This window comes from Mytilus edulis, chromosome 5 (genome assembly GCF_963676685.1).
Source record: "Mytilus edulis chromosome 5, xbMytEdul2.2, whole genome shotgun sequence".
Classification (NCBI taxonomy): domain Eukaryota; kingdom Metazoa; phylum Mollusca; class Bivalvia; order Mytilida; family Mytilidae; genus Mytilus; species Mytilus edulis.
Genome location: NC_092348.1, coordinates 3,073,715 through 3,100,312, shown reverse-complemented (window position 1 = coordinate 3,100,312; position 26,598 = coordinate 3,073,715). Strand labels below are relative to the sequence as shown.

Genomic DNA, 26,598 nt, shown 5'->3' with positions numbered 1-26,598 from the left:
TCTATGTGCATTGGTGACTCAAAGTGAAGACAATCATATCATCACCACATTTCAGCTTTATGTCTCTTTTAAACATTTGCAATGTCCCTTTTATGTTCATTGGTGACTCAAAGTGAAGACAATCATATCATTACCACATTTTAGCTTTTTGTCTCTTTTTAACATTTACAACGTCCCTTCTATGTGCATTGGTGACTCCATGTGAAGACAATCATATCATCACCACATTTCATCTTTATGTCTCTTTGAAACATTCTCCATGTCCCTTCTATGTGCATTGGTGACTCAAAATGAAGACAATCATATCATTACCACATTTCAGCTTTTTGTCTCTTTTTAACATTTACAACGTCCCTTCTATGTGCATTGGTGACTCCATATGAAGACAATCATATCATCACCACATTTCAGCTTTATGTTTCTTTTAAACATTTATAATGTCCCTTAGAACTATGTGCATTGGTGACTCAAAGTGAAGACAATCATATCATCACCACATTTCAGCTTTTTGTCTCTTTTAAACATTTATAATGTCCCTTCTATGTTCATTGGTGACTCAAAGTGAGGACAATCATATCATCACCACATTTCAGCTTTTTGTCTCTTTTAAACATTTATAATGTCCCTTCTATGTTCATTTGTGACTCAAAGTGAAGACAATCATATCATCACCACATTTCAACTTTTTGTCTCTTTTAAACATTTATAATGTCCCTTCTATGTTCATTTTAATTATAGTATAACTAATCGCCATATTTGAATATCAAAAATAAGACAACGCGTGACCGAACGACGCATGGATTAAACGAGTGCGCAGCACGAGTTTAATCCATAGCGGCGTTCGGTCACAAGTTGTCTTATTTTTGATATTCAAATACGGCGATTAGTTATTCTTTTTATTACATTGGCAAATGGCTTTTTTTATGAAATTAATGTAGAAAATGTAAGGAACTATATCTTTTTCCTACGCATTGACAATTTGTTTTGATCCGACGTTATCGACGTCTTGACAACGCCTATTGTTGTATGACGTCAGAGAGTGAAATAACTACGTTTATTTCACATGTGAAATTATCGGTTTTTATTTAACTGGGAAATCAATGTAATTCATTGCAACCAATGTAATAAACATTTATAATGTCCCTTCTATGTTCATTGGTGACTCAAAGTGAAGACAATCATATCATTACCACATTTCAGCTTTTTGTCTCTTTTAAACATTTGCAATGTCCCTTCTATGTGCATTGGTGACTCAAAGTGAAGACAATCATATCATCACCACATTTCAGCTTTTTGTCTCTTTTAAACATTTGCAATGTCCCTTCTATGTGCATTGGTGACTCAAAGTGAAGACAATCATATCATCACCACATTTCAGCTTTTTGTCTCTTTTAAACATTTACAATGTCCCTTCTATGTGCATTGGTGACTCAAAGTGAAGACAATCATATCATCACCACATTTCAGCTTTTTGTCTCTTTTAAACATTTACAATGTCCCTTCTATGTGCATTGGTGACTCAAAGTGAAGATAATCATATCATTACCACATTTCAGCTTTTTGTCTCTTTTAAACATTTATAATGTCCCTTCTATGTGTATTGGTGACTCAAAATGAAGACAATCATATCATCACCACATTTCAGCTTTTTGTCTCTTTTAAACATTTATAATGTCCCTTCTATGTGCATTGGTGACTCAAAGTGAAGACAATCATATCATCACCACATTTCAGCTTTTTGTCTCTTTTTAACATTTGCAATGTCCCTTCTATGTTCATTGGTGACTCAAAGTGAAGACAATCATATCATCACCACATTTCAGCTTTTTGTCTCTTTTAAACATTTACAATGTCCCTTCTATGTGCATTGGTGACTCCATACTACAAATAAAACCCCATTTGATGTCGCCTTCTAGTAAGATTTCTATTGGGATTTTTTGTCATCTTAATTGGTCACCTGTCTACTCAATGATTCTTATTATTTTGTGAAATGAAATATATGAAAATAAATAATTTGACAATTTTACCTATTATGTCTGTTTGTTATGTTCACACATTTTTGTCAATATAATGTAATTTGATGCAACTGCCATACAAGTGAGATGTTAAGCTAGTTTTAAAACCAGATTTAATTCACCATTTTCTACAAAAGAAAATGCCCGTACCAAGTCAGGAATATGATATTTGTATCAATTCGTTTGATGTGTTTAAGCTTTTTATTTTGCCATTCAATTACTACTTTTTCTCTTCGAATTTACGAAGTTAGGTATTTTTGTAATTTTATTTTATAAACACAGGGTTGAAAAATCAAAAGTTCTGATAGAAATTATTTTAGAAAAAGATCACGATTTTAAATTATCTATAAGCTCTTTAAAGTTATTTAGAATCCACATAATTATGGTTAATACCACTACGCAAGTAAACAGTTTCACAGTGTTTCTGAAGATCCTCTTTCACTGCGTAAATATTTTCAAATCTTGTAAACTTTAAACAGATGAACAGACCGGAAAACATTAAGCACCACCTAGCATAGGGCGGGCATAACGATATGTTGAGAGTATTAAATAAGAACACTGAAAAATATAAATTTAATTTATGGACTTTTTAAATTATTTTTACCTTTTAAATAAGAAATAAGAGGCAGAAGACACCAAGGTGACCTCAAAGATCATAAGATGAAGAAAATATGAGAGCTTCGTGACAATAAAACGAAATAAAGACAACTCCTAAAGAAACTTAAGTTTTAACACCCTCGGTCATGGTTCACCTAACATGAATTTGACTATTCGGTTTATATCCCTATTTGGCACATGGCGCATAACGTTTCTATGCATCTATACAACCCCACGTTGTAAATGTTTGGAAATAAAAAAAAAAAGTGAAACTGTGAGGAACTGCTCACTGATGATACCCGAAAATATGTATTTGGAATATTTAGCCATGGCGTTGTCAGTTTGTTTTAGATTTATGAGTTTGACTGTCCCTTTGGTATCTTTCGTCCCTCATTTAAACCACAATGCTTTTGTGTATAAACATACATACATGTAAATGAATTACAAATGACTCAGGATCTAGAGGGATAACATTTGAGTGTGGGACACCTTTTAATTTATGATGGATTTAATTGATACATACCATAACTTTGGCTTTGTTTTGGCTTTCGAACGTTTTTCATCTGAGCGTCACTGGTTAGTCTTTTGAAGACGAAACGCACGTCTGGCGTGTACAATTTTAAACCTGGTACCTTTTGTTGGCTCTTGTTCGTGTGTTTCTCTGTCCTGTGTGTTCTCTCGTTTGTTTGTGTTGTAGTCCTGTCGTGTGGTGTTGTCATGTTGATGTTATATTTAACAATGCCATAAAAGCTGGAGGTTTGGCATGCAACAAAACCAGGTTCAACCCACCATGTTTTTCTTAAAATTTCCTTTACCCAGTCAGGAACATGGCCATTGTTATATTATAGTTAGTTTCTGTGTGTTAAACATTTTAATGTTGTGTTTATGTTGTGTTGTTGTTCTCCTCTTATATTTGATGCGTTTCCCTCAGTTTTAGTTTGTAACCCGGATTTGGGTTTTTTTCTCAATCGATTTATGAGTTTCGAACAACGGTATACTACTGTTGCCTTTATTTGGCTTCATATAAACAATTCTTATTTCCATATCAAATATATTTGAAATTAAAGTAAAATTAAATGGCTATTTATTGTTTTGCCAATCTAAACACATTTACAGCATTGGTCGGATGTCCATTCTTCATTGCACAAAACATATTTACAGCATTAGTCGGATGTCCATTCTTCATTGCACAAAACATATTTACAGCATTAGACGGATGTCCATTCTTCATTGCACAAAACATATTTACAGCATTAGACGGATGTCCATTCTTCATTGCATAAAACATATTTACAGCATTAGTCGGATGTCCATTCTTCATTGCACAAAACATATTTACAGCATTAGACGGATGTCCATTCTTCATTGCACAAAACATATTTACAGCATTAGACGGATGTCCATTCTTCATTGCATAAAACATATTTACAGCATTAGACGGATGTCCATTCTTCATTGCACAAAACATATTTACAGCATTAGACGGATGTCCATTCTTCATTGCACAAAACATATTTACAGCATTAGAAGGATGTCCATTCTTCATTGCACAAAACATATTTACAGCATTAGACGGATGTCCATTCTTCATTGCACAAAACATATTTACAGCATTAGACGGATGTCTATTCTTCATTGCACAAAACATATTTTCTTTGGTTACAGCTTCTGACATCAGACTCGGACTTCTCTTGAACTGAATTTTAATGTGCGTATTGTTATGCGTTTACTTTTCTACATTGGCTAGAGATATAAGGGGGGGGGTTGAGATCTCACAAACATGTTTAACCCCGCCGCATTTTTGCGCCTGTCCCAAGTCAGGAGCCTCAGTCTGGCCTTTGTTAGTCTTGTATTATTTTAATTTTAGTTTCGTGTGTACAATTTGGAAATTAGTATGGCGTTCATTATCACTGAACTAGTATATATTTGTTTAGGGGCCAGCTGAAGGACGCCTCAGGGTGCGGGAATTTCTCGCTACATTGAAGACCTGTTGGTGACCTTCTGCTGTTGTTTTTTTTTTCTATGGTCGAGTTGTTGTCTCTTTGGTACATTCCCCATTTCTATTCTCAATTTTATTTATATTTTACATCGGATTTTCTTGTAATAAAATAATAAAAATTCAACTGTTTGTAAATATGTTCAATCAATTGAATAGATATTTTCGCAATTAATAAGAGGGTGTGGATGGGTCCGAAATAAAATATCTTTACTTCTCAATTTTCAGACCATTTTTGTCTATAATTCCGTTTATTTAGTCTTTATAGTTTAGAACCCCATTATTTTAACTATTCTTTATTCTATATTTTATTATTATTTTTACTTTTCTACTATCTACTCTTTATTTGTTTGTCCTTTATTCTCTATCCTTTCATTTCCAATTATGATTCCTTAATAGATATTTCGGTATTTGCCAATTCCCACAATTGACCCTGAAATTAGAGATCCCTTTTTGAGTTGTCTCCCTTTGAAGGGACACCATTTTTTTTCTCATAAGAAATTGGAGAAGAGCCGTTGAAGGCGAAAGAGCTAATGTACCTGTGAGTAATATGTGTAACACTTAAGTTTTTAAAACATTTTAAATAAAATTGATTTGTTGTTACCAGAGGTTATTTTTCACTACCACGCACCCCATTTGTCCGACACCCCAATACTGGCAAAAGTCCGACACCCAGTGGCGTAGCTAGTCAGTCATGTTAACGTGTACGCCCGAACCCCGATGAGTGATATGTTGACATAATTAACTCCGAAACATATCAGTTTCTTTAAGATATATGTCCATCGTCTGTATCATGTAATAATAAGAAATTGAATGATTTAATATGTCATGCTCGTAATCTAAAGTACAGCCATTATTTAATTATGGGAGACTTTAACTACCCTGAAATCAAGTGGGTTGATAATGAAGTATCAAGTGGTATTAACACAGATCCTTATAAATTTTATGAGTGTATGCAAAACAATTTCCTTTTTCAACATATATGTACACCGACACGTTTTCGTACTGGTCAAAATGCCAATTTACTTGACCTGGTTTTTACGAATGAAGAAAATATGATAGCCAAAGACTCTATACAAATGGATTCGCCAGTTGGGAAGAGTGACCATTGCATGATAACTTTCGATTTTTGTTGCTATTTGAATAATGAGAATACTTCTGGCGATCGTTTTTCATATTTTAGAGGTAACTATGAGCTTTTTAATGAGACTCTAAACAACATTGACTGGGATGTTCTGCTAAATGATAAAAGCATTAATGAAATGTGGAAATGTTTCTCTTCTGTTATGTCCGATAACATTGATAGATTTATTCCGAAGAAAAAAACTGACCGTAAATTTATAAGCCCACCTTTGTGGATGGATAGAGCTACTAAGTCTGCAATTGTCAAGAAACGTAAATCATTGAAAAAATATAAATATTCAAGAAATAATTTGTCATATGTTAAATATGTGAAGGATCGCAATGAATGTACAAATGCTGTTAAAAATGCTAAACTTAGTTTTGAACAAAAAGTGGCCTTAGAATCAAAGACTAACGTTAAGTCGTTTTGGAATTATGTTAACAGTAAACTCAAGACTAGATCAGGAATAGGCACGCTTGAGAAACCGGATGGTACTTTAGCATCCAGTACTGCTGACAAAGTTGAAGTTTTAAATAAGTTTTTTACTAGTGTTTTTACTCAAACAGAGGACTTGAAAGATTATGATACTAATTCAGTGTCGAACAATTTTTTAAATGTTATTAATATTTGCCAGGAAGATGTGTTAAAGAAACTTAATAAATTAAAGACAGATAAATCTGCAGGACCTGATGGTCTTCATCCGAAAGTTTTATATGAAGTTAGAAATGCAATTTGTTATCCATTGTTTTTAATTTTCAACAAGTCTATCATAGAGGGTAAAGTTCCAGACGATTGGAAAAATGCAATAGTATCACCGATATTTAAGAAAGGGAAAAAACTGAAACCTGGTAATTATAGACCTGTAAGCTTAACATCAGTGGTATGTAAGATATGTGAATCCATTATTAGAGACAATATTATGAAGTTCATTCTCACGAACAATCTTTTCACTAGTAGTCAATATGGCTTCCGTCCCGGTAGATCATGTGTTACTCAACTCCTAGAAGTTCTGGATGAGTGGTCAGAATTAATTGATAGTGGTTTTCCACTGGACTCGATTTTCCTTGATTTTTCCAAGGCGTTTGATACTGTGCCACATCAGCGTTTATTTTTGAAACTTGAAAAACTTGGAATAAAGGGCTGCGTTTTGAATTGGATAAAAAGTTTTCTATCTGGGCGTAAGCAATGTGTTCGTATAAATAATACAACATCAACTTGGTCAGACGTGGTGAGCGGTGTACCTCAGGGAAGTGTTTTAGGACCAGTTCTTTTCTTAATATTTATAAATGATCTTCCTGATGTAGTAGAGGGTATAGTGAAAGTTTTTGCTGATGATTGTAAAGTTTATTCTAAAGTCTCGTCAGATTATGAGCGATGTAAGTTACAGGAAAATTTGGACAGTTTATGTGAATGGTCAGATATGTGGAAATTAAAATTTAATGCTGCTAAATGTAAAGTATTGCATATTAATCCTGACAATGACCTGCAATATCGTTATACCATGTTGGATGAATCCGGAAATTTTATTGCATTATCTACAGTGAACGAAGAAAAGGATCTGGGAGTAACTTTCGAGTCTAATTTGAAATTTGAAAAACATATAAGTGATATTTATAACAAAGCCCAAAGAGTGCTGTCTCTTATTAATCATTCTTTTGATTACATGGATCAAGATATGTTTCTTACTATTTATAAATCAATAGTGCGTCCACTGCTAGAATATGCGACATGCGTCTGGTCACCGTATCTTAAAAAAGACATTCGCAAATTGGAATCTGTACAAAGAAGGGCCACAAAGCTGGTAAAAAATATTTGTCATCTTAATTATGAAGACCGGTTACGTTCATTGGGTTTGCCAACTTTGGAATATCGTAGGGATAGGAATGATATGATACAAGTCTACATGGTTGCATGGTATAGATGACATCGACTGGATGAGCCTATTTACTTTAGCACCATCTAATAATACTAGAGGTCACTCATTAAAACTTTTTAAAAAACAGTGTAAGACCACACATAGACTAAATACTTTTTCAATTAGAGTAGTGGATCAGTGGAATAACCTGTCAGATTTAACGGTGACGGCAAAGACTCTGAATAATTTTAAGTCTGCATTAAATGGCGAAAATTGGAACCTATATAAATTCATATGTTCGTGTTAAGTGTTTCAGCTGCGCACACCTAAATAAGTATTTTTTGATAAGTTTAATATATTATATATAAATATATTATAATGAGATGAGAAATCATATACGACAATCCAAGATGAGGGGTCAGTAGAAGCCTTTGGCTTATGTAACGACCCGAAGATAAAGGTATAAAGGTATATAAAGGTATAAAGGTATATATGTTTAAACTTTTAAAATACTTAAATAGCCGCGTTGGGTAGGGCAATCCATCGACAAAAACACATTTTTATGCTAAAATTTCGTTATTGAACACGAGAATTTCAGGCGAAATATCAAAATTCGGAAAGGGATCTGTGGTAACCCTGTTCTCACCTGGGATTGCTCCCCACAAACAGTGAATCCATTTTATATGTGTCCATTACACACTCATTACATTTTCTTTAGGTATTGTTTCTTGATCTGGAATAATTACGCTCATTGACAGATGACGAACACACATAAAATATGATACCATTTTGTTGAATAACAAATTTCGCCACTTGTCTTTATTCGCAATTTAATACAAGGCATTGAATAAATATCTTTATTCGCAATTACAAGCCATAATTTAAGAAAGAATTACAACGCTGGTGTGCTTTAAGACACAAGCTGTAATTGAAAATCTACTTCATACAAACAAATGGAAAATACAACCGGCTTCTAAACTGGTACATGTACATAAGAAATACCAGTATTCTACAAATATTTGGCAATCGACAACCTTGCACTAAGTATGTTGCTTTACAAATTAAAAGAGTAGTTTTCCTCTTTCGCAAAAAAACAACAAAAACACTATGCTTAAAAGAAGTTTGATTGATTGCTGTACTCAAGGAATCGACGGGCGGAAAATTCGGACCGTAACGGCAAAATCAGTGTATATATTTGATAGACATAAAAGTTTGGCCTGGCAACAGACTGTCATGGAATAGACGTTTCTTTACTATATATGTTCTAAATATGGAATATTATTTTCATCAGAGAAACTTCTTTTAAGAGGAAGAAATTAATATAAGTAAACAGTTCTGGTTACCACCTATGGATATAGCACATTGAGCGTCACTCTCTCTTTACACGAGACTGTCACATCGTTGTGAAATCAAATACAAAAACTTCTATTACTAGTATCCAAGCTGGTTTCTATACCGTAATTGAATTTAAAAATCGAAACTCGGACGTGCACTTGAATATTGATAAAAACAGTTGATTATAAATTCAAATTCAAATTCAAATAATTTTATTGGTGTAAATTCCTATACAGAAATGATACCAGCCAACATTTACAAAATACAAATACAAAAAAAAAATAAACAAACAAACAAAACAAAAAACAAAAAACAAAAAAACAACCAAACATATTTTCTCAATGATCATGATAAGAAATACATATTTTATATTTACATTGCGTGGAGGTGTTATTCATACAATATTATTAATTGAAGCTATTACAATCAGGTTTAATACTATAAAAGCTGTTAACAGCATTATGTTTGCTTTAAATGAATGTTGAAATAATACATATCACTTATTCCAGCTACACTTAATACAGTTAAATGTCTGTATCATTACTTTTGAAAATGAAACTAAACTTATCTTGTTCACACATATTAACAAAAGATGGAACTATATCACTTAAATTACAAAAGAATACATTTCTATTAAGTTCTAATGCTTTACATTGAATGAGGAAATGGAACTCATCTTCAATTCCATCCTTACAAATTGGACAAATTCTCTGTTCTAAAGGTGTTCTAGTATATATACCAACTTCTATTAGTAATTTACTATTACTAATTCTGATTTTTACCATTTTAGAAATAACACTTTTGTTAAGGTCCAGGCTATCGTTTCACAAAGATTCGTACGACTTGCGTTTACGATTAAACTTACGTTAAGCGTAAGATTTTACCTGCGAGTGTTTCACAAAGGTGATCGCAAACGTGACGTAAACGTAACGTAGACTTACGATAATAATGGAAAAGGGGTGCTCTCTTTGACAGCCGCGTTCATGTCTATAAAAAGAATCGTTCTTTCAAAACCAGGAAGAACATTCATACCATCGTATTTTGAAATAATTATCAGTTTTTTTGTTAGTATAGTAATGAGGTTTAGTGAGGTAAGCATGATAAGTGTCCAATCTAATTTTAAGGAATTTTTTGCTTTGATTTTATTAGAAAATTGACTGGCGGAGGTTGTTTTTTTCATGCACGGTCTGTTTTTGCTATTGTTGAAGAATGATGAAGTCATACAAAAAAAAAAACCAGTTATATTCATTGGAACTTTTTTACTAGAAATTATAAGTATCTTTGAATGTCATTTATGAACAGGTATAAAATGTGTTAAGCATTGTGAAAGTTTCTTGTGCGTGTCTAGGTTGTTTATTTGTCAAGGAGAAACCCACTGGCAAAACAACAATCAATTATGGAAATGTAAAAAGTATATGCATATTTTTATTTCATATTTTATAACGTTATGCGGTGCATTTGTTATTGTATCATCCAAAAAATATAATAGTCATCAGGACATTAGGAAAGCATAAAATAGATAAAAGATGTGGTGTGATTGCCAATAAGACAACTCTCCATAAGAGATCAAAAATAACAAAGAAATTAACAGTTATAGGTCACCGTACGTCCTTCAGCAATGAGCAAAGCCCATACCGCATAGTCATCTATAAAAGGCCCCAAAATGACAATGTAAAACATTTCCAACGAGAAAACTAACGACCTGATTTATGTAAAAATTGAACAAAAAACAAATATGCAACGACAACCCCTGAATTACAGGCCGACATGGGACAGGCATATACATACATTTGGCGGGTTTAAGCATTATAGCGGGATCCCCCCTTTTTAACATGGGACAGTGTCAAACATAACAACATATGAACGAACTATACAAATCAGTTGAAAAAGGCTTAACTCATCAGATGGACTAAAATTCATCAGATGGACTAAAATACAAGTGGACGTGGACGGGTACTATTATTATATTTATTAGTATTATTTGAGCCTGGAAGCAATTTTTAAGCAAGAACAACTTAAGCTGCGATTGCTGTTCGGGGTGAGCCAAGGCTCCGTCTTGAAGGCCGTACTTTGACCTATAATTATTAACATTAAATACATTTAATAAAGTGACCGCTGATTTTTTTCTCAATAAAATCAATGGCTAAAAATTACCCGTTTTCCTTCGATTTCCTTACTTAAAGAAACATCAGTATTGCTGGATCCTGGAAGCAATTTTTATGCAAACAATTATTATCTGTATTTAAATTTTTTGTTAGAAATCAAACTGGTAAGTTAAAAAATACATATCGTAAAGCAAGATCATAGAACGTAAGATTTTTTTTTATCGAGGACCTTGAATTTCAATATTATTGTAAGCTGAACAGACATGTACATTTTGTATATAACTACAACCAGGGACTTTCTATAATAGTATATACTTAGTATAGAAAGTTCTTGCTACAACGAATGGGAGTGTTTATCTACTAAAGTATTGAACATAATACTCTCGTCAGTTCGGGAGACAATAACAAAAGTGATCCAACAGACGATTCAGCCGGTAACGAATTTCCGATATCATAAAAGATTCCAAAAAAAAAGGGAACTTCCTCTGCTTATTTGAGCCCCTAAATAAATTTGAATATTGTAATATGTGTTCTCGTACAAAAACTGAATAACACTGAGACGGACGGCTACACGAAAAAAAATTAAAGAAAAATACTGAAACGGTTCACTATCGATCAAAAATTCGGAAAATTACAGATATATCACGTATTATGATACAGCTGTTAAGGAAGCTGGCTTGTCAGGTTATGGATTTTTTGTCAGATTTTCAGAATCCTCTGGTTTTATCCATTTGAATGCCTTGAAAAAATTTGCCCGGTGACCCCCATTTTTCTTGTTGAAATTCTTTAACATGTACATAATGATAAAGCGATAATCTGTAAATTAAAGTCTTATAAAATTTTACTTTTTAACAGTTTTTGAGAACTTTAACTTGTCAATGATAAAGCTATGAAAAGTCAAGAGAAAATATTTTCCCGCTAAAATTTCAATGGCTCATATCAAGAAAACAAGCACGATGACCTATATATTTTTTTGCTCTTTGGATTCCTTTATTAAGGTCAAGTAACAGTAAATGAACGCCGTCTAGCGGATTCAGCGAAATATTGCGACGTTTTTTACGAATTACGTCCCTTTCACCAGATTTTGCAATGTTAAAATTTCAACCGGCGACTTTTCAATGGGACAACGGTAAATCTGACGGAAAGTATGTATCTTCTAGGAGAATGAACTTGTTTGCTAAAATTGAAGAAATGCTACAGGATTTTGAAAATGAATATGAAAACAGTCATGAAGACGACCTTCAAAACGAAAATCAGGTGTTTGAGTTTGGATATCTGCCGACCAGTTAAAACAAGTGTGAAAACTGTTGATCACTGTTGCTCACCACTATTTCTACATAATTGTGATGAGGAAATAAAACAGTGCGGTCTCGACAGTATATTGAACTCTGACACAAAATAGTACTTTTGATATCATTGTTTACTTAAACTAACCAACACTTATGCAGAAATGAAACTTCTGGTGAAAGGGAAATATATTTAGACCATTTTGAGTCAAAATTCACTTGTCTATGAGTTTAAGTTAAAAACTCAGGATTAATGCGCTTCATAGTACACTAATTTAAGATTTCCAGAAAACAGGGAGTTATTTTGGTAGTACCTGTGTTTTCAAGATCAGAAATTTCATATGAGACTTTAAACATTGGTTGAAAATTGGCATGTAGAAAGGTGATACATGTACAATTCAGGATATACCTGGTTTCCTTGAAGTTAAACTTAAGGTAAAATATTTAGATAGCTGTGAAAATTGCAAGATTCGGTTGAACAGATAGAGATTTTTAATTGGTGGTTTGACACCTTTATTTTTGTTTTCCTCCCAAAATAACACAAACTGAATAATCATAAGAAAAGATGACAAATGCGACTATACCTATATATATATATATATATATATACCTATATATAATTATTATTATTTTAATATTAACTTTAATATAGAACACAGAGGCATGATGATTAATTCATTGTAGAAGGAAGAGAAGCGACACCGAAAATTAGGTCTTCTCGTTTATAAGTATAGATACTCTAACTTTTCTTTTACAGTACTTTGTATATCCCCATCCCTGTTTCACTTGAATTATTGTCAGCTTATTCGAATATGAGCATGTTTTCTGGAACGTTTGAAATAAATGCAATTCATCTAATGTTTGAATTGTTTGAATGTAAATTTACACAATTATGTAATTATAAACATTTAGCATGTTTTACAAACAGGAAGAAATGTTTATAAGTGCAACACACGGTATTTTTGGACAAGAAATCCATTTTTCTTACACTTTTAAAATTCAAATGAAGGAAAACAAGAAATCAATCTGGTTCACGCAACAATGACAATCTGTTACACAGAATAATAGTGGTGCATTTCTTTCCAGTGGGTCTCAATCAACACTGATTTACAGAAATCTTGGTAAGAATTTAGTCTTAGATGCTTGATTTTTTCATTAGTTGTTATTGGCTTTGAACAAGCTGTCAGTAACTGCGTGTAGTGGCGGATACAGAGGGGGGCATGAGGGCGTACGCCCTCCTTTTTGCTTGGACTTAGACTAGACTTCGTAAACTTTGCCATTTCCCGTGTATTTAATTTTTATGAGATATTTCTTTTCATATACAGATTTTTTTTCGCCAGTATTTACTGATTATTTCAAAAGTAAAACTACAAAATACTGAACTCCGAGGAAAGTTCAAAACGGAAAGTCCCTAATCAAATGGCAAATTCAAATGATAAAACACATCAAACGAATGGACAACAACTATCATATTCCTGACTTGGTACAGGCATTTTTAAATGTAGAAAATGATGGATTGAACCTGGTTTTATAGCGCTAAACCTCTAACTTATATGGCAGTCGCATCACAGTAGAGTGATTCGGTATGGTTGAGTTGACCAGTTCGTCGAAAAAACGTCACTCAGTCATTTTGAAATTCAAATTACAGGAACACATTTGCAATTCTGAGCATGAAAAATCATGACACCTTCAAAGCGACAAAGTAGTGAGCAAGAACGTATTGACTTCTATTTCACAATTCAACCAAAAAAAGTTATACTCTATCATAATCTCATGAAAAAAGTTCCACATTAATATTATTTACCTACGAAATTATGTTTAACCCCAAACGCCCGCGGCTACCTTAAAATAACATAGCTGAATAATTATCCCCAGTCAGTATAAGCTCTGGATAGATTTAAAGTGCAAGGTTCGAGCCATTGTTTGAGGAGGCAGTCTGAGATCTGAGAGTCTGGCCGTATTTAGATTGAAAACAATAATCTTGTCCTCTTTTTGGCTAATAGAAACGAAAATTTCCAACAGAATAATATAGCATTAAATGAACATAATAAATAAAAAACGGGCGTATTTTTTTCGGGACGGGGGTTTGCATGAACTAATATATCGAATACTTTTATCAAGATCAGACTCCAACCTGCCTGCTGGTGTGGCCTTTATGTCTCCATTTGTCGACTGTCATTCACAAATTCGTTGTCGTTTAAGACTCATTCATAGCCTTTGGTTAATTTTCAATTGTGTTGGGTAAAACATATCAACCAAACATTTGTATACAATTGCTTGTTTGTCTTTTTTAACTGTGTCGCTCGTATTGTAAAATTCATCGAATAGCGCGGCGTGTATCTTGTTTACAACAAGAAATCTGTGAGTTTATGCTAACTTAACATACAACAAGCGAGAATTTTCCATGTCTATTTTTTACTGACAAATCCCACATCAAATATATCAGTTCATAGCTTTTGACCCATACTATAATTTTATGATAGACAATGTATGGGGAGAATACAACATCAAAAATGTCCAACTCTTACACTTAACAGCAACTATTAAATATACATGCCCCACGTCAAGAACCGTTTAAAAAGTGCATTTTACACTTATTTTATGTTTTTTAGCCAAAAAAAGGTCCCAAAATTAAAAAAAAACTTTGCCCCACTTTGCAAAATCCTGCATCCGCCCCTGTATTCTATATGTAGTATGTCAAAACTGTCCATACAAAAACCCTATATTCACAGGGAAAAGACATCGTGTAGCCGGAAATAAGAAGCAGAATGGGGGCAAGTTTGGGACATTAATACTAAACTTAGTCTTGTACGGTAAGACTAGATATCCCCTATTTTGAAAATTATCACACCATTCGGAACAATTAAAAATATTTTCAAAGTAGCGAAAAGGAAATGAACCACATAAATTAGTACTGGTCATAAAGTATCCGCTGCTGTCAGTCAGTCATATAGATGACACTAAACTATAATACATTTAAATTTTTAACCTTCTTTACGGTCGGAACAATAATTTAATATTCATACAACAGTTTTTAGACTATAACAAATGAAAAATAAACAAAAATGATGTTTCACGATCATTAATCCATCGCTACATTTTGTATTTTGACGTGTTTTTTTTTCTAATGGTGTTTTCTTTCACGTCCGCAATTTTGTTGAAAGTTTCGATGTTAAAAATAGAACACAAATCTTTTTTATAGATACATGTATAAATAGTTTATGGTTTAAAGAGTTATACATGGAATATTATCCTAATAAAAGAACATTCAGTGGATCCTTAAAAGAATTGTCTTACTAGTATTGATTCGTATGGTTGTCTCCTCAAAGGAAATTGTTCTATATAAAAATTATATATATATATGGGTAAAAATTAACCGAATAAAAAATAAAAATGTACCCTGAAAGTAGCATCTCAAATATAGAATAGAACTGTTCTCAATTCTATTTCACCCATAAAACTTGAAGGTCGAGAACGAGATTATATCGATCATCTCTATATCATACTACTACTATATATACATACTAAAAAAATAGGAGGGGTCCTGATTTCGAAATCCCGGACTTTAAAAAATGAAATCCAGAGGTCCCGAATTTAAAGTAATTTAAAATAAATCCCGCCATCCCGAAATTCGAAAAAAGAATTCCCGAATCCCGAAAAGATTTATTCCGAAATCCCGTATTTAAAAATACCCGATCCCGGAGTTCCGATCCCGCCCCCCCCCTTTTCCCTCATTCTGGATGAACTAAATAACAAAACAAACATTTACGAGTCATGTCTCAGCCTGTGTGCAATTGTATTTTTTTTTTTTGTGTTTTCTTTTGTATTCTTTATGATATAGTATTGATTTTGATTTATTGCTGATGTTTAACGCCACGTTTCTCTATCTTTGACATTTTTCTTCTAGTTTAGTATATTTACCACATGTATCTGCTAGCATCCGTTTAATTCGAAAATGCTCAAATTAGAATATAAAAACAAATGCCAAAAAGTTTGCACTTGTAATCGGGAGGGGAAGGGGGGGGGGGGGGGCAATGAAATGTTTTCAAAATATTTTAGCAATTCTGTATACAATGAACACACTATTTTTTACGTGGAGATGCATACTCAAGAGACAACCTACCGTGCGCTGCCTATACAATAAAAAATTGTAATATTTTGACACAGAGAAAATAATTTCGCTCGGGCTCATTTCTTAAAAAGTCTTAAAAGAAACCTCAAATTAAAAAAAATAATGCATATGCTTTTTTTTTTATAACTGAATGGATAGTTTTCATTTGTGCATATACTTTTTTCTTAAGAAAATTCTTTAATTTGTTCATACTTAAAAGAAGTTTACTTTATTTTCATTGCTTCCTTCCAGGAAGCAATTCCCCGACATATTTTCCGTATGCAAAGTGACCTCAGTGTGACCCATCTTGTTTGTATTTGAAAGATAGTTGAATTTATTTTCTTTCATCAAGGTGGGAACTTGAAAAATCAAAGAAATTCTAATGTTTCCTTCCATCCACTTGAATACTTAAAAATAAGAATCTCGTCACCTAAAGAAAATAAAATTAAAAATGAATAAATTAAACATATTTAGGATTGGAAAATTTAGGATTCTTACAATATTCTTAATTTGAAAATGAAATTTGATAAGTATATTTATAGACATAAACAATCCCATAATGGCAAAGTGAATTAAGATAGTTTTCAAACCTACATATATTAGAAAGATCCAAGCAGGTATTGAGTACGGGGTTGAAGCATACATTTTATACCTAAAAAACGCGAACCTGATAGAGCGCATGACAACTGTGTAATTAGTAAATTACATTGAAACTATGGATTGATACCAATACATTCATGTACTTATAAATGATTGTTTTCTCAATTTTTGGCCTGTTATTTGTTTTAAAATAATCGTAATATATATTAAAAAATGTCTATCAAAAAAGAACATCGTCCTCCGCTGTAGTGTATAACCGCAGTACATGCATTGATAGATGCCAGACTAAGGGGGGGAAGGGGTCATAACTAGGATTGTAATTTAATATCTAAGTGACTTGACATATCTATGTATTTATTGTTATCTTCATAAAGTACGTGTAAAATATGAGTGATAAATGTTGTAGAACTAGCAAATAAGCTTTTATAATTTTCTATTTTTGCTGAGTATTTAGTACACAGTTAGTACAAGCACCGTGACACGACGTACCGATCCCTCTCCCTATCCAGGCTCCGTATATATATAGTGCTGTGCTAGCGTACTCACTTCTATGTTTTTATGGTCAAATATTTGGACTATTGGAAGTTAAGTTAAAGGAAAAATGGTCAAATGTACTGGAAAATACGATTATTTCAGGAATTTAAATTTTCAGTTACTTATGATTGGGACAATATAACATAAATACATGTATTTTAATGATCCAATGACACTTATTTTTCTTTAAGATAATGTAATGTTGTTGGTTTTTACAAATTGTCGACAGGTTAAATCACTACGATTTGACTTACGACTGCCTGTTAATACTCGTAAGTTTACGATCAAACTTGCGATAAAATTCTACTTACGATTGTTTATGAAACGGTCAAAAACTTACGATTTGACTTACGACCGACGTACGATCTAAGATTGTCGTACGATTTTTTGTGAAGTAGAAGATATTTTTCTAATTCAAAATTATTTTTAACTTTGCGATACGTTCTTAGTTTATTACCATGACTATTACTATTATTAGAGTCACAAAAAAAGAGCTTGTTTCCAGTATTTTATGAATTCCTCTTCTAACTTCTTTTGAAATGAAAAAAGTCATTTTTTGTTTGACATAGTATTTTGATTTTCCCAGACATGCTGAAAACCAAGTTTACCTTATAACACTTTTAATTTACTACAATTATTATATGATTTGGTTCTATAATAAATAAATTTGGTGTATTTGCTGTCTTCTGATTGGTTAACATAATTAGCTTTATTTTCAATGTTATAAATTTTTATGGCGACACGCCCACTGTAACATTGTGTATTCATACGCAAACATCTGTGTACGTTGTTATTCGTATTAATATATATCTTTGAGCCTTACTTTTAATAGAAATTTATTTATAATGAATGGCAATAATTCATTTTGAATTTATTGAACCATAAAATTAATAAGTTTGACTCTTCACATTTAACATAATCCGCTTCGCGGATTATTCAATGTGAAGAGTCAAAATTTAATTTTATGGTTCAATAAATTTAAAATAAATAACAGCCATTCATTAAATGAATACTTCATTACGATTGGTCAGCTGAATAAAAACGGAAAAAGACAGTGAATATTACAATCCTTCATTCTGGTCGACCCCGAGTACCAGATTTATTTAGTTCTTTGTTATATTGCGACTGTATGTAATGACATATGTATATCCCATTGCGTCTATGTTTGACCTTATTGAAACGATAGCTGAGTAACTAAGGTACTCGTTCATGGGGAAATCAATACAAATTCAAAGAATCATTTGGGAAGGAAATTAAAGTTTATAAGGTAAATCCACAAAGAACTATTTTTAAATATTTTTCATTCCAAATTGCGACTTGGATCCCTTTAGGTTTTTTTTTCTTCATTAAACAGTGATGTGGATAGTAAACTGCATATTGCTTCAACACTACGAAATATTGGTTCTTTGCTAAAAAATAAATTGAGAATATGTCCATCATGGTGCATATATGCTTCCCCTTCTTGCACTTGACATCATTAAGGGACATAACTAGAGAACTAAAAGTGACGCCACCCAAATTCAAACTTGATCTGTGCCACACATGCAGCAGGATCTGCTTACCCTTGCGGAGCACCTGAGATCACCCCCCGTTTTTTTGTGGGGTTCGTGTTGCGTAGTCTTTAGATTTCTATGTTGTGTCATGTGTACTATTATTTGTCTGTTTGTCTTTTTTTTTTAAATTTTTAGCCATGGCGTTGTCAGTTTATTTTCGATCTATGAGTTTGACTGTCCCTCTGGAATCTCTCGCCCCTCTTTCTTGGTACAAACGACAGACGTTGTTTATCTCGCCTCTCTTTCTTGGTACTGACGTCATACGTTGTTTATCTCTCGCCTCTCTTTCTTGGTACTGACGACAGACGTTGTTTATCTCGCCCATCTTTCTTGGTACTGACGACAGACGTTGTTTATCTCTCGCCCCTCTTTCTTGGTACTGACGACAGACGTTGTTTATCATCTAATTAACGTGTTGTTCTTTTATTGTCTTTTTTTAATATTACTTTACTGTTAAGTCTTTTTTTCTTCTTTATATCCATTTGGCGTGGTTGTCTATTTATGCATCCCTCTATAGTGTATCTCTGATAATTTGTACATTCTTGTCTATCATTTTAGCTAATGTGCTTTGTCCATGTGCATTTTTGTGCTTATGTTAAACATATGACGTGGTTCTGTACTTATACATCCCGTCAGTGTGTTATTATTCTATAATTTTTGTATTCTTTTCTTTCAGTTTTTGCTAATGTGCTGTGTCTATATGCCTTGTTGTGTTGTTTCTTTGATACATATGACGTGGCTCTGTACTTTTACATCCCCTCATTGTGTTATTTTATGAAACAAAAATATTCTTGTCTTTCATTTATGCCAATGTGCTGTGTCTATATGCCTTTTTGTGCGTCTTTGCTGCTAATTTGTTTGTTGTTATAGTGATTAAGATTATAACACAATGTTGACTGATGTATCCCCTATTTGTGACATTTTTACCTATTATTTCTGTTTGTTTTGTTCACACTCACACATCGTTGTCAATATGAAATGAAATTTGATGCAACTGTCACACAAGTGAGAGGTTTAGCTTGCTTTAAAACCAGGTTGAATCCACCATTTTCTACATAAGAAAATGCTTGTAACGAGTCAAGAATATGACAGTTGTTATCCATTCGTTTGATGTGTTTCAGCTTTTGATTTTGCCATTTGGTTAAGGACTTTCCGTTTTGTATTTTCCCCGGAGTTCAGTATTTTTGTGATTTTACTTTCCACTTCAAAATTATAGAAAAGATCTTAAAAGAAACAAAAAACTCAAAAACATACAAATCAACCAAACTAAAAATAAGCCCACACGACTAAAAAAGGCTATATATTTATATTCAATTTTGAACATATCTTTATTACAGAAGGTTCCACAACGGCTGCTGATCAATTCTGACTATAACTATGGTTTCGGATACGCTCAAGACGGCTGTGTTTTTTAACAGAGGAGTTAAGTTCATTCCATTGGTAAGAAGAGCCTTAATTTTCACATTTTATTTTCAATATGAGGTATTAGCGAAAAAGTTTACACAGAATACACTTGTTTTCACACACGTTCAATGAATGAACTCCCTTTCTCTCCAAAACAAACCCACCTCATTAATACCAAGATTATCATATTGTATCCCTCGACGCTCATTAAAACGATTATCATATTGGACCCTTCGATGCTCAGTAAAAAAATAAAGTGAAAAGGCCTTATTAAGTACGAATTTGAAGAGCATTTAGGGTAGAAAATTCTGATATAAATACAATTAAAAAATGAGTTAAAGCCAAAATGAAAAAAAAAATACCTTATACATTTTTATATTTACAAGTCCGTTTAAATATACTCCATATTTCATTATTCATGTGTACGTACATTAAAAGTAAAACTGTGATTTTTAACCCGAAAACATATAAATGTTTATCAGATAGAGTCATAAAAACGTTAAAAACTCTTAGTTTCAATGATTGTTATAATCAAAATAACAAAAATACCGAATTCCAAAGGAAAATTAACTCCCTTACCAATTGTCAAGACAAAAGCCCGAACACATCAAACGAATGGAAAACAACTGTCATATTCCTGACTTTATACAGAAATTTCTTTATGTAAAAAATGTCAAATAATACCTGGGTTTATATCAAGCTAAACCTCTCACTTGAATGACAATATCTATAAAAATCAATATTTGTTAAGATTAAGTTTTAAGGTGGGGTTTTTTCTTCGGGAGCTCATGCATGGTCATACTTCCTTTCCTTATGTTTTAATTTAGTGATGATATCCAATCTCTAATTTGAAACTGTTTAACACATTTGCGTTAATTTTTTTTTTAACTGATCAATAGATAGTTTTATTTGCTTTTTTCTTCTTTGTAATCACTCCACAGTCCAGTTCCATCAGTATGTAGAAGATGTTTGTACTATATGTTTTGTCGTTATTCTTTTCTTTGGAATCACTCCAAAGTCCAGTTCCATCAGTATGTAGAAGATGTTTGTACTATATGTTTTGTCGTTATTCTTTTCTTTTGAATCACTCCATAGTCCAGTTCCATCAGTGTGTAGAAGATGTTTGTACTATATGTTTTGTCGTTATTCTTTTCTTTGAAATCACTCCAAAGTCCAGTTCCATCAGTATGTAGAAGATGTTTGTACTATATGTTTTGTGGTTATTCTTTTCTTTGGAATCACTCCACAGTCCAGTTCCTTCAGTATGTAGAAGATGTTTGTACTATATGTTTTGTCATTATTCTTTTCTTTGGAATCACTCCACAGTCCAGTTCCTTCAGTATGTAGAAGATGTTTGTACTATATGTTTTGTCGTAATTCTTTTCTTTGGAATCACTCCAAAGTCCAGTTCCATCAGTATGTAGAAGATGTTTGTACTATATGTTTTGTCGTTATTCTTTTCTTTGGAATCACTCCATAGTCCAGTTCCATCAGTATGTAGAAGATGTTTGTACTATATGTTTTGTGGTTATTCTTTTCTTTGGAATCACTCCACAGTCCAGTTCCTTCAGTATGTAGAAGATGTTTGTACTATATGTTTTGTCATTATTCTTTTCTTTGGAATCACTCCACAGTCCAGTTCCTTCAGTATGTAGAAGATGTTTGTACTATATGTTTTGTCGTAATTCTTTTCTTTGGAATCACTCCAAAGTCCAGTTCCATCAGTATGTAGAAGATGTTTGTACTATATGTTTTGTGGTTATTCTTTTCTTTGGAATCACTCCACAGTCCAGTTCCATCAGTATGTAGAAGATGTTTGTACTATATGTTTTGTCGTTATTCTTTTCTTTGAAATCACTCCACAGTCCAGTTCCATCAGTATGTAGAAGATGTTTGTACTATATGTTTTGTGGTTATTCTTTTCTTTGGAATCACTCCACAGTCCAGTTCCTTCAGTATGTAGAAGATGTTTGTACTATATGTTTTGTCATTATTCTTTTCTTTGGAATCACTCCACAGTCCAGTTCCTTCAGTATGTAGAAGATGTTTGTACTATATGTTTTGTCGTAATTCTTTTCTTTGGAATCACTCCAAAGTCCAGTTCCATCAGTGTGTAGAAGATGTTTGTACTATATGTTTTGTCGTTATTCTTTTCTTTGGAATCACTCAACAGTCCAGTTCCATCAGTATGTAGAAGATGTTTGTACTATATGTTTTGTCGTTATTCTTTTCTTTGGAATCACTCCAAAGTCCAGTTCCATCAGTATGTAGAAGATGTTTGTACTATATGTTTTGTCGTTATTCTTTTCTTTGAAATCACTCCAAAGTCCAGTTCCATCAGTATGTAGAAGATGTTTGTACTATATGTTTTGTGGTTATTCTTTTCTTTGGAATCACTCCACAGTCCAGTTCCTTCAGTATGTAGAAGATGTTTGTACTATATGTTTTGTCATTATTCTTTTCTTTGGAATCACTCCACAGTCCAGTTCCTTCAGTATGTAGAAGATGTTTGTACTATATGTTTTGTCGTAATTCTTTTCTTTGGAATCACTCCAAAGTCCAGTTCCATCAGTATGTAGAAGATGTTTGTACTATATGTTTTGTGGTTATTCTTTTCTTTGGAATCACTCCATAGTCCAGTTCCATCAGTATGTTGAAGATGTTTGTACTATATGTTTTGTCGTTATTCATTTCTTTGGAATCACTCCACAGTCCAGTTCCATCAGTATGTAGAAGATGTTTGTACTATATGTTTTGTCATTATTCTTTTCTTTGGAATCACTCCACAGTCCAGTTCCATCAGTATGTAGAAGATGTTTGTACTATATGTTTTGTCATTATTCTTTTCTTTGGAATCACTCAACAGTCCAGTTCCATCAGTATGTAGAAGATGTTTGTACTATATGTTTTGTCGTTATTCTTTTCTTTGGAATCACTCCACAGTCCAGTTCCATCAGTATGTAGAAGATGTTTGTACTATGTTTTGTCGTTATTCTTTTCTTTGGAATCACTCCACAGTCCAGTTCCATCAGTATGTAGAAGATGTTTGTACTATATGTTTTGTCGTTATTCTTTTCTTTGGAATCACTCCATAGTCCAGTTCCATCAGTATGTAGAAGATGTTTGTACTATATGTTTTGTCGTTATTCTTTTCTTTGGAATCACTCCACAGTCCAGTTCCATCAGTATGTTGAAGATGTTTGTACTATATGTTTTGTCGTTATTCTTTTCTTTGGAATCACTCAACAGTCCAGTTCCATCAGTATGTAGAAGATGTTTGTACTATATGTTTTGTCGTTATTCTCTTCTTTTGAATCACTCAACAGTCCAGTTCCATCAGTATGTGGAAGATGTTTGTACTATATGTTTTGTCGTTATTCTTTTCTTGGAATCACTCCACAGTCCAGTTCCATCAGTATGTAGAAGATGTTTGTACTATATGTTTTGTCGTAATTCTTTTCTTTGGAATCACTCCATAGTCCAGTTTCATCAGTATGTAGAAGATGTTTGTACTATATGTTTTGTCATTATTCTTTTCTTTGGAATCACTCAACAGTCCAGTTCCATCAGTATGTAGAAGATGTTTGTACTATATGTTTTGTCGTTATTCTTTTCTTTGGAATCACTCAACAGTCCAGTTCCATCAGTATGTAGAAGATGTTTGTACTATATGTTTTGTCGTTATTCTTTTCTTTGGAATCACTCAACAGTCCAGTTCCATCAGTATGTAGAATATGTTTGTACTATATGTTTTGTCATTATTCTTTTCTTTGGAATCACTCAACAGTCCAGTTCCATCAGTATGTAGAAGATGTTTGTACTATATGTTTTGTCGTTATTCTTTTCTTTGGAATCACTCCACAGTCCAGTTCCATCAGTATGTAGAAGATGTTTGTACTATATGTTTTGTCGTTATTCTTTTCTTTGGAATCACTCAACAGTCCAGTTTCATCAGTATGTAGAAGATGTGTGTACTATATGTTTTGTCGTAATTCTTTTCTTTTGAATCACTCCACAGTCCAGTTCCATCAGTATGTAGAAGATGTTTGTACTATATGTTTTGTCGTTATTCTTTTCTTTGGAATCACTCAACAGTCCAGTTTCATCAGTATGTAGAAGATGTTTGTACTATATGTTTTGTCATTATTCTTTTCTTTGGAATCACTCCACAGTCCAGTTCCATCAGTATGTAGAAGATGTTTGTACTATATGTTTTGTCATTATTCTTTTCTTTGAAATCACTCCACAGTCCAGTTCCATCAGTATGTAGAAGATGTTTGTACTATATGTTTTGTCGTTATTCTTTTCTTTTGAATCACTCCACAGTCCAGTTCCATCAGTATGTGGAAGATGTTTGTACTATATGTTTTGTCATTATTCTTTTCTTTGGAATCACTCCACAGTCCAGTTCCATCAGTATGTAGAAGATGTTTGTACTATATGTTTTGTCGTTATTCTTTTCTTTTGAATCACTCCACAGTCCAGTTCCTTCAGTGTGTAGAAGATGTTTGTACTATATGTTTTGTCGTTATTCTTTTCTTTGGAATCACTCCACAGTCCAGTTCCATCAGTATGTAGAAGATGTTTGTACTATATGTTTTGTCATTATTCTTTTCTTTGGAATCACTCCACAGTCCAGTTCCATCAGTATGTAGAAGATGTTTGTACTATATGTTTTGTCATTATTCTTTTCTTTGGAATCACTCCACAGTCCAGTTCCATCAGTATGTAGAAGATGTTTGTACTATATGTTTTGTGGTTATTCTTTTCTTTGGAATCACTCCACAGTCCAGTTCCATCAGTATGTAGAAGATGTTTGTACTATATGTTTTGTCATTATTCTTTTCTTTGGAATCACTCCATAGTCCAGTTCCTTCAGTATGTAGAAGATGTTTGTACTATATGTTTTATCGTTATTCTTTTCTTTGGAATCACTCCATAGTCCAGTTCCATCAGTATGTAGAAGATGTTTGTACTATATGTTTTGTCGTTATTCTTTTCTTTGGAATCACTCCACAGTTCAGTTCCTTCAGTATGTTGAAGATGTTTGTACTATATGTTTTATCGTTATTCTTTTCTTTGGAATCACTCCATAGTCCAGTTCCTTCAGTATGTTGAAGATGTTTGTACTATATGTTTTGTCGTTATTCTTTTCTTTGGAATCACTCCACAGTCCAGTTCCATCAGTATGTAGAAGATGTTTGTACTATATGTTTGGTCGTTATTCTTTCTTTGGAATCACTCCACAGTCCAGTTCTTTCAGTATGTAGAATATGTTTGTACTATATGTTTTGTCGTTATTCTTTTCTTTGGAATCACTCCACAGTCCAGTTCCATCAGTATGTAGAAGATGTTTGCACTATATGTTTTGTCGTTATTCTTTTCTTTGGAATCACTCCACAGTCCAGTTCCTTCAGTATGTAGAAGATGTTTGTACTATATGTTTTGTCATTATTCTTTTCTTTGGAATCACTCAACAGTCCAGTTTCATCAGTATGTAGAAGATGTTTGTACTATATGTTTTGTCGTTATTCTTTTCTTTGGAATCACTCCACAGTCCAGTTCCATCAGTATGTAGAAGATGTTTGTACTATATGTTTTGTCGTTATTTTTTTCTTTGAAATCACTCAACAGTCCAGTTCCATCAGTATGTAGAAGATGTTTGTACTATATGTTTTGTCGTTATTCTTTTCTTTGAAATCACTCAACAGTCCAGTTCCATCAGTATGTAGAAGATGTTTGTACTATATGTTTTGTCGTTATTCTTTTCTTTGGAATCACTCCACAGTCCAGTTCCATCAGTATGTAGAAGATGTTTGTACTATATGTTTTGTCGTTATTCTTTTCTTTGAAATCACTCAACAGTCCAGTTTCATCAGTATGTAGAAGATGTTTGTACTATATGTTTTGTCGTTATTCTTTTCTTTGAAATCACTCCACAGTCCAGTTCCTTCAGTATGTTGAAGATGTTTGTACTATATGTCTTGTCATTATTCTTTTCTTTGAAATCACTCAACAGTCCAGTTCCATCAGTATGTAGAAGATGTTTGTACTATATGTTTTGTCGTTATTCTTTTCTTTGGA

At 32.8% G+C, this 26,598-nt stretch overlaps 1 protein-coding gene across 3 annotated transcripts in view; it reads left to right on the top strand.

Moving 5' to 3' along the window:
- Positions 1-5,063: 5,063 nt before the first annotated feature.
- The window catches only part of LOC139522767 (uncharacterized), a 43,388-nt gene continuing 21,853 nt past the window's right edge, over positions 5,064-26,598 (top strand). Inside the window, exons 1-2 of one of the 3 annotated variants that reach the window (XM_071316270.1) lie at positions 5,064-5,149; positions 20,448-20,550. In XM_071316270.1, the coding sequence (XP_071172371.1) occupies positions 20,488-20,550 (63 nt within the window). In that variant the 5' untranslated portion in view covers positions 5,064-5,149; positions 20,448-20,487. Of the gene's footprint in view, positions 5,150-20,447; positions 20,551-26,598 lie in introns of those variants that run through there. The other 2 variants (XM_071316269.1, XM_071316271.1) reach the window with 2 other exon arrangements.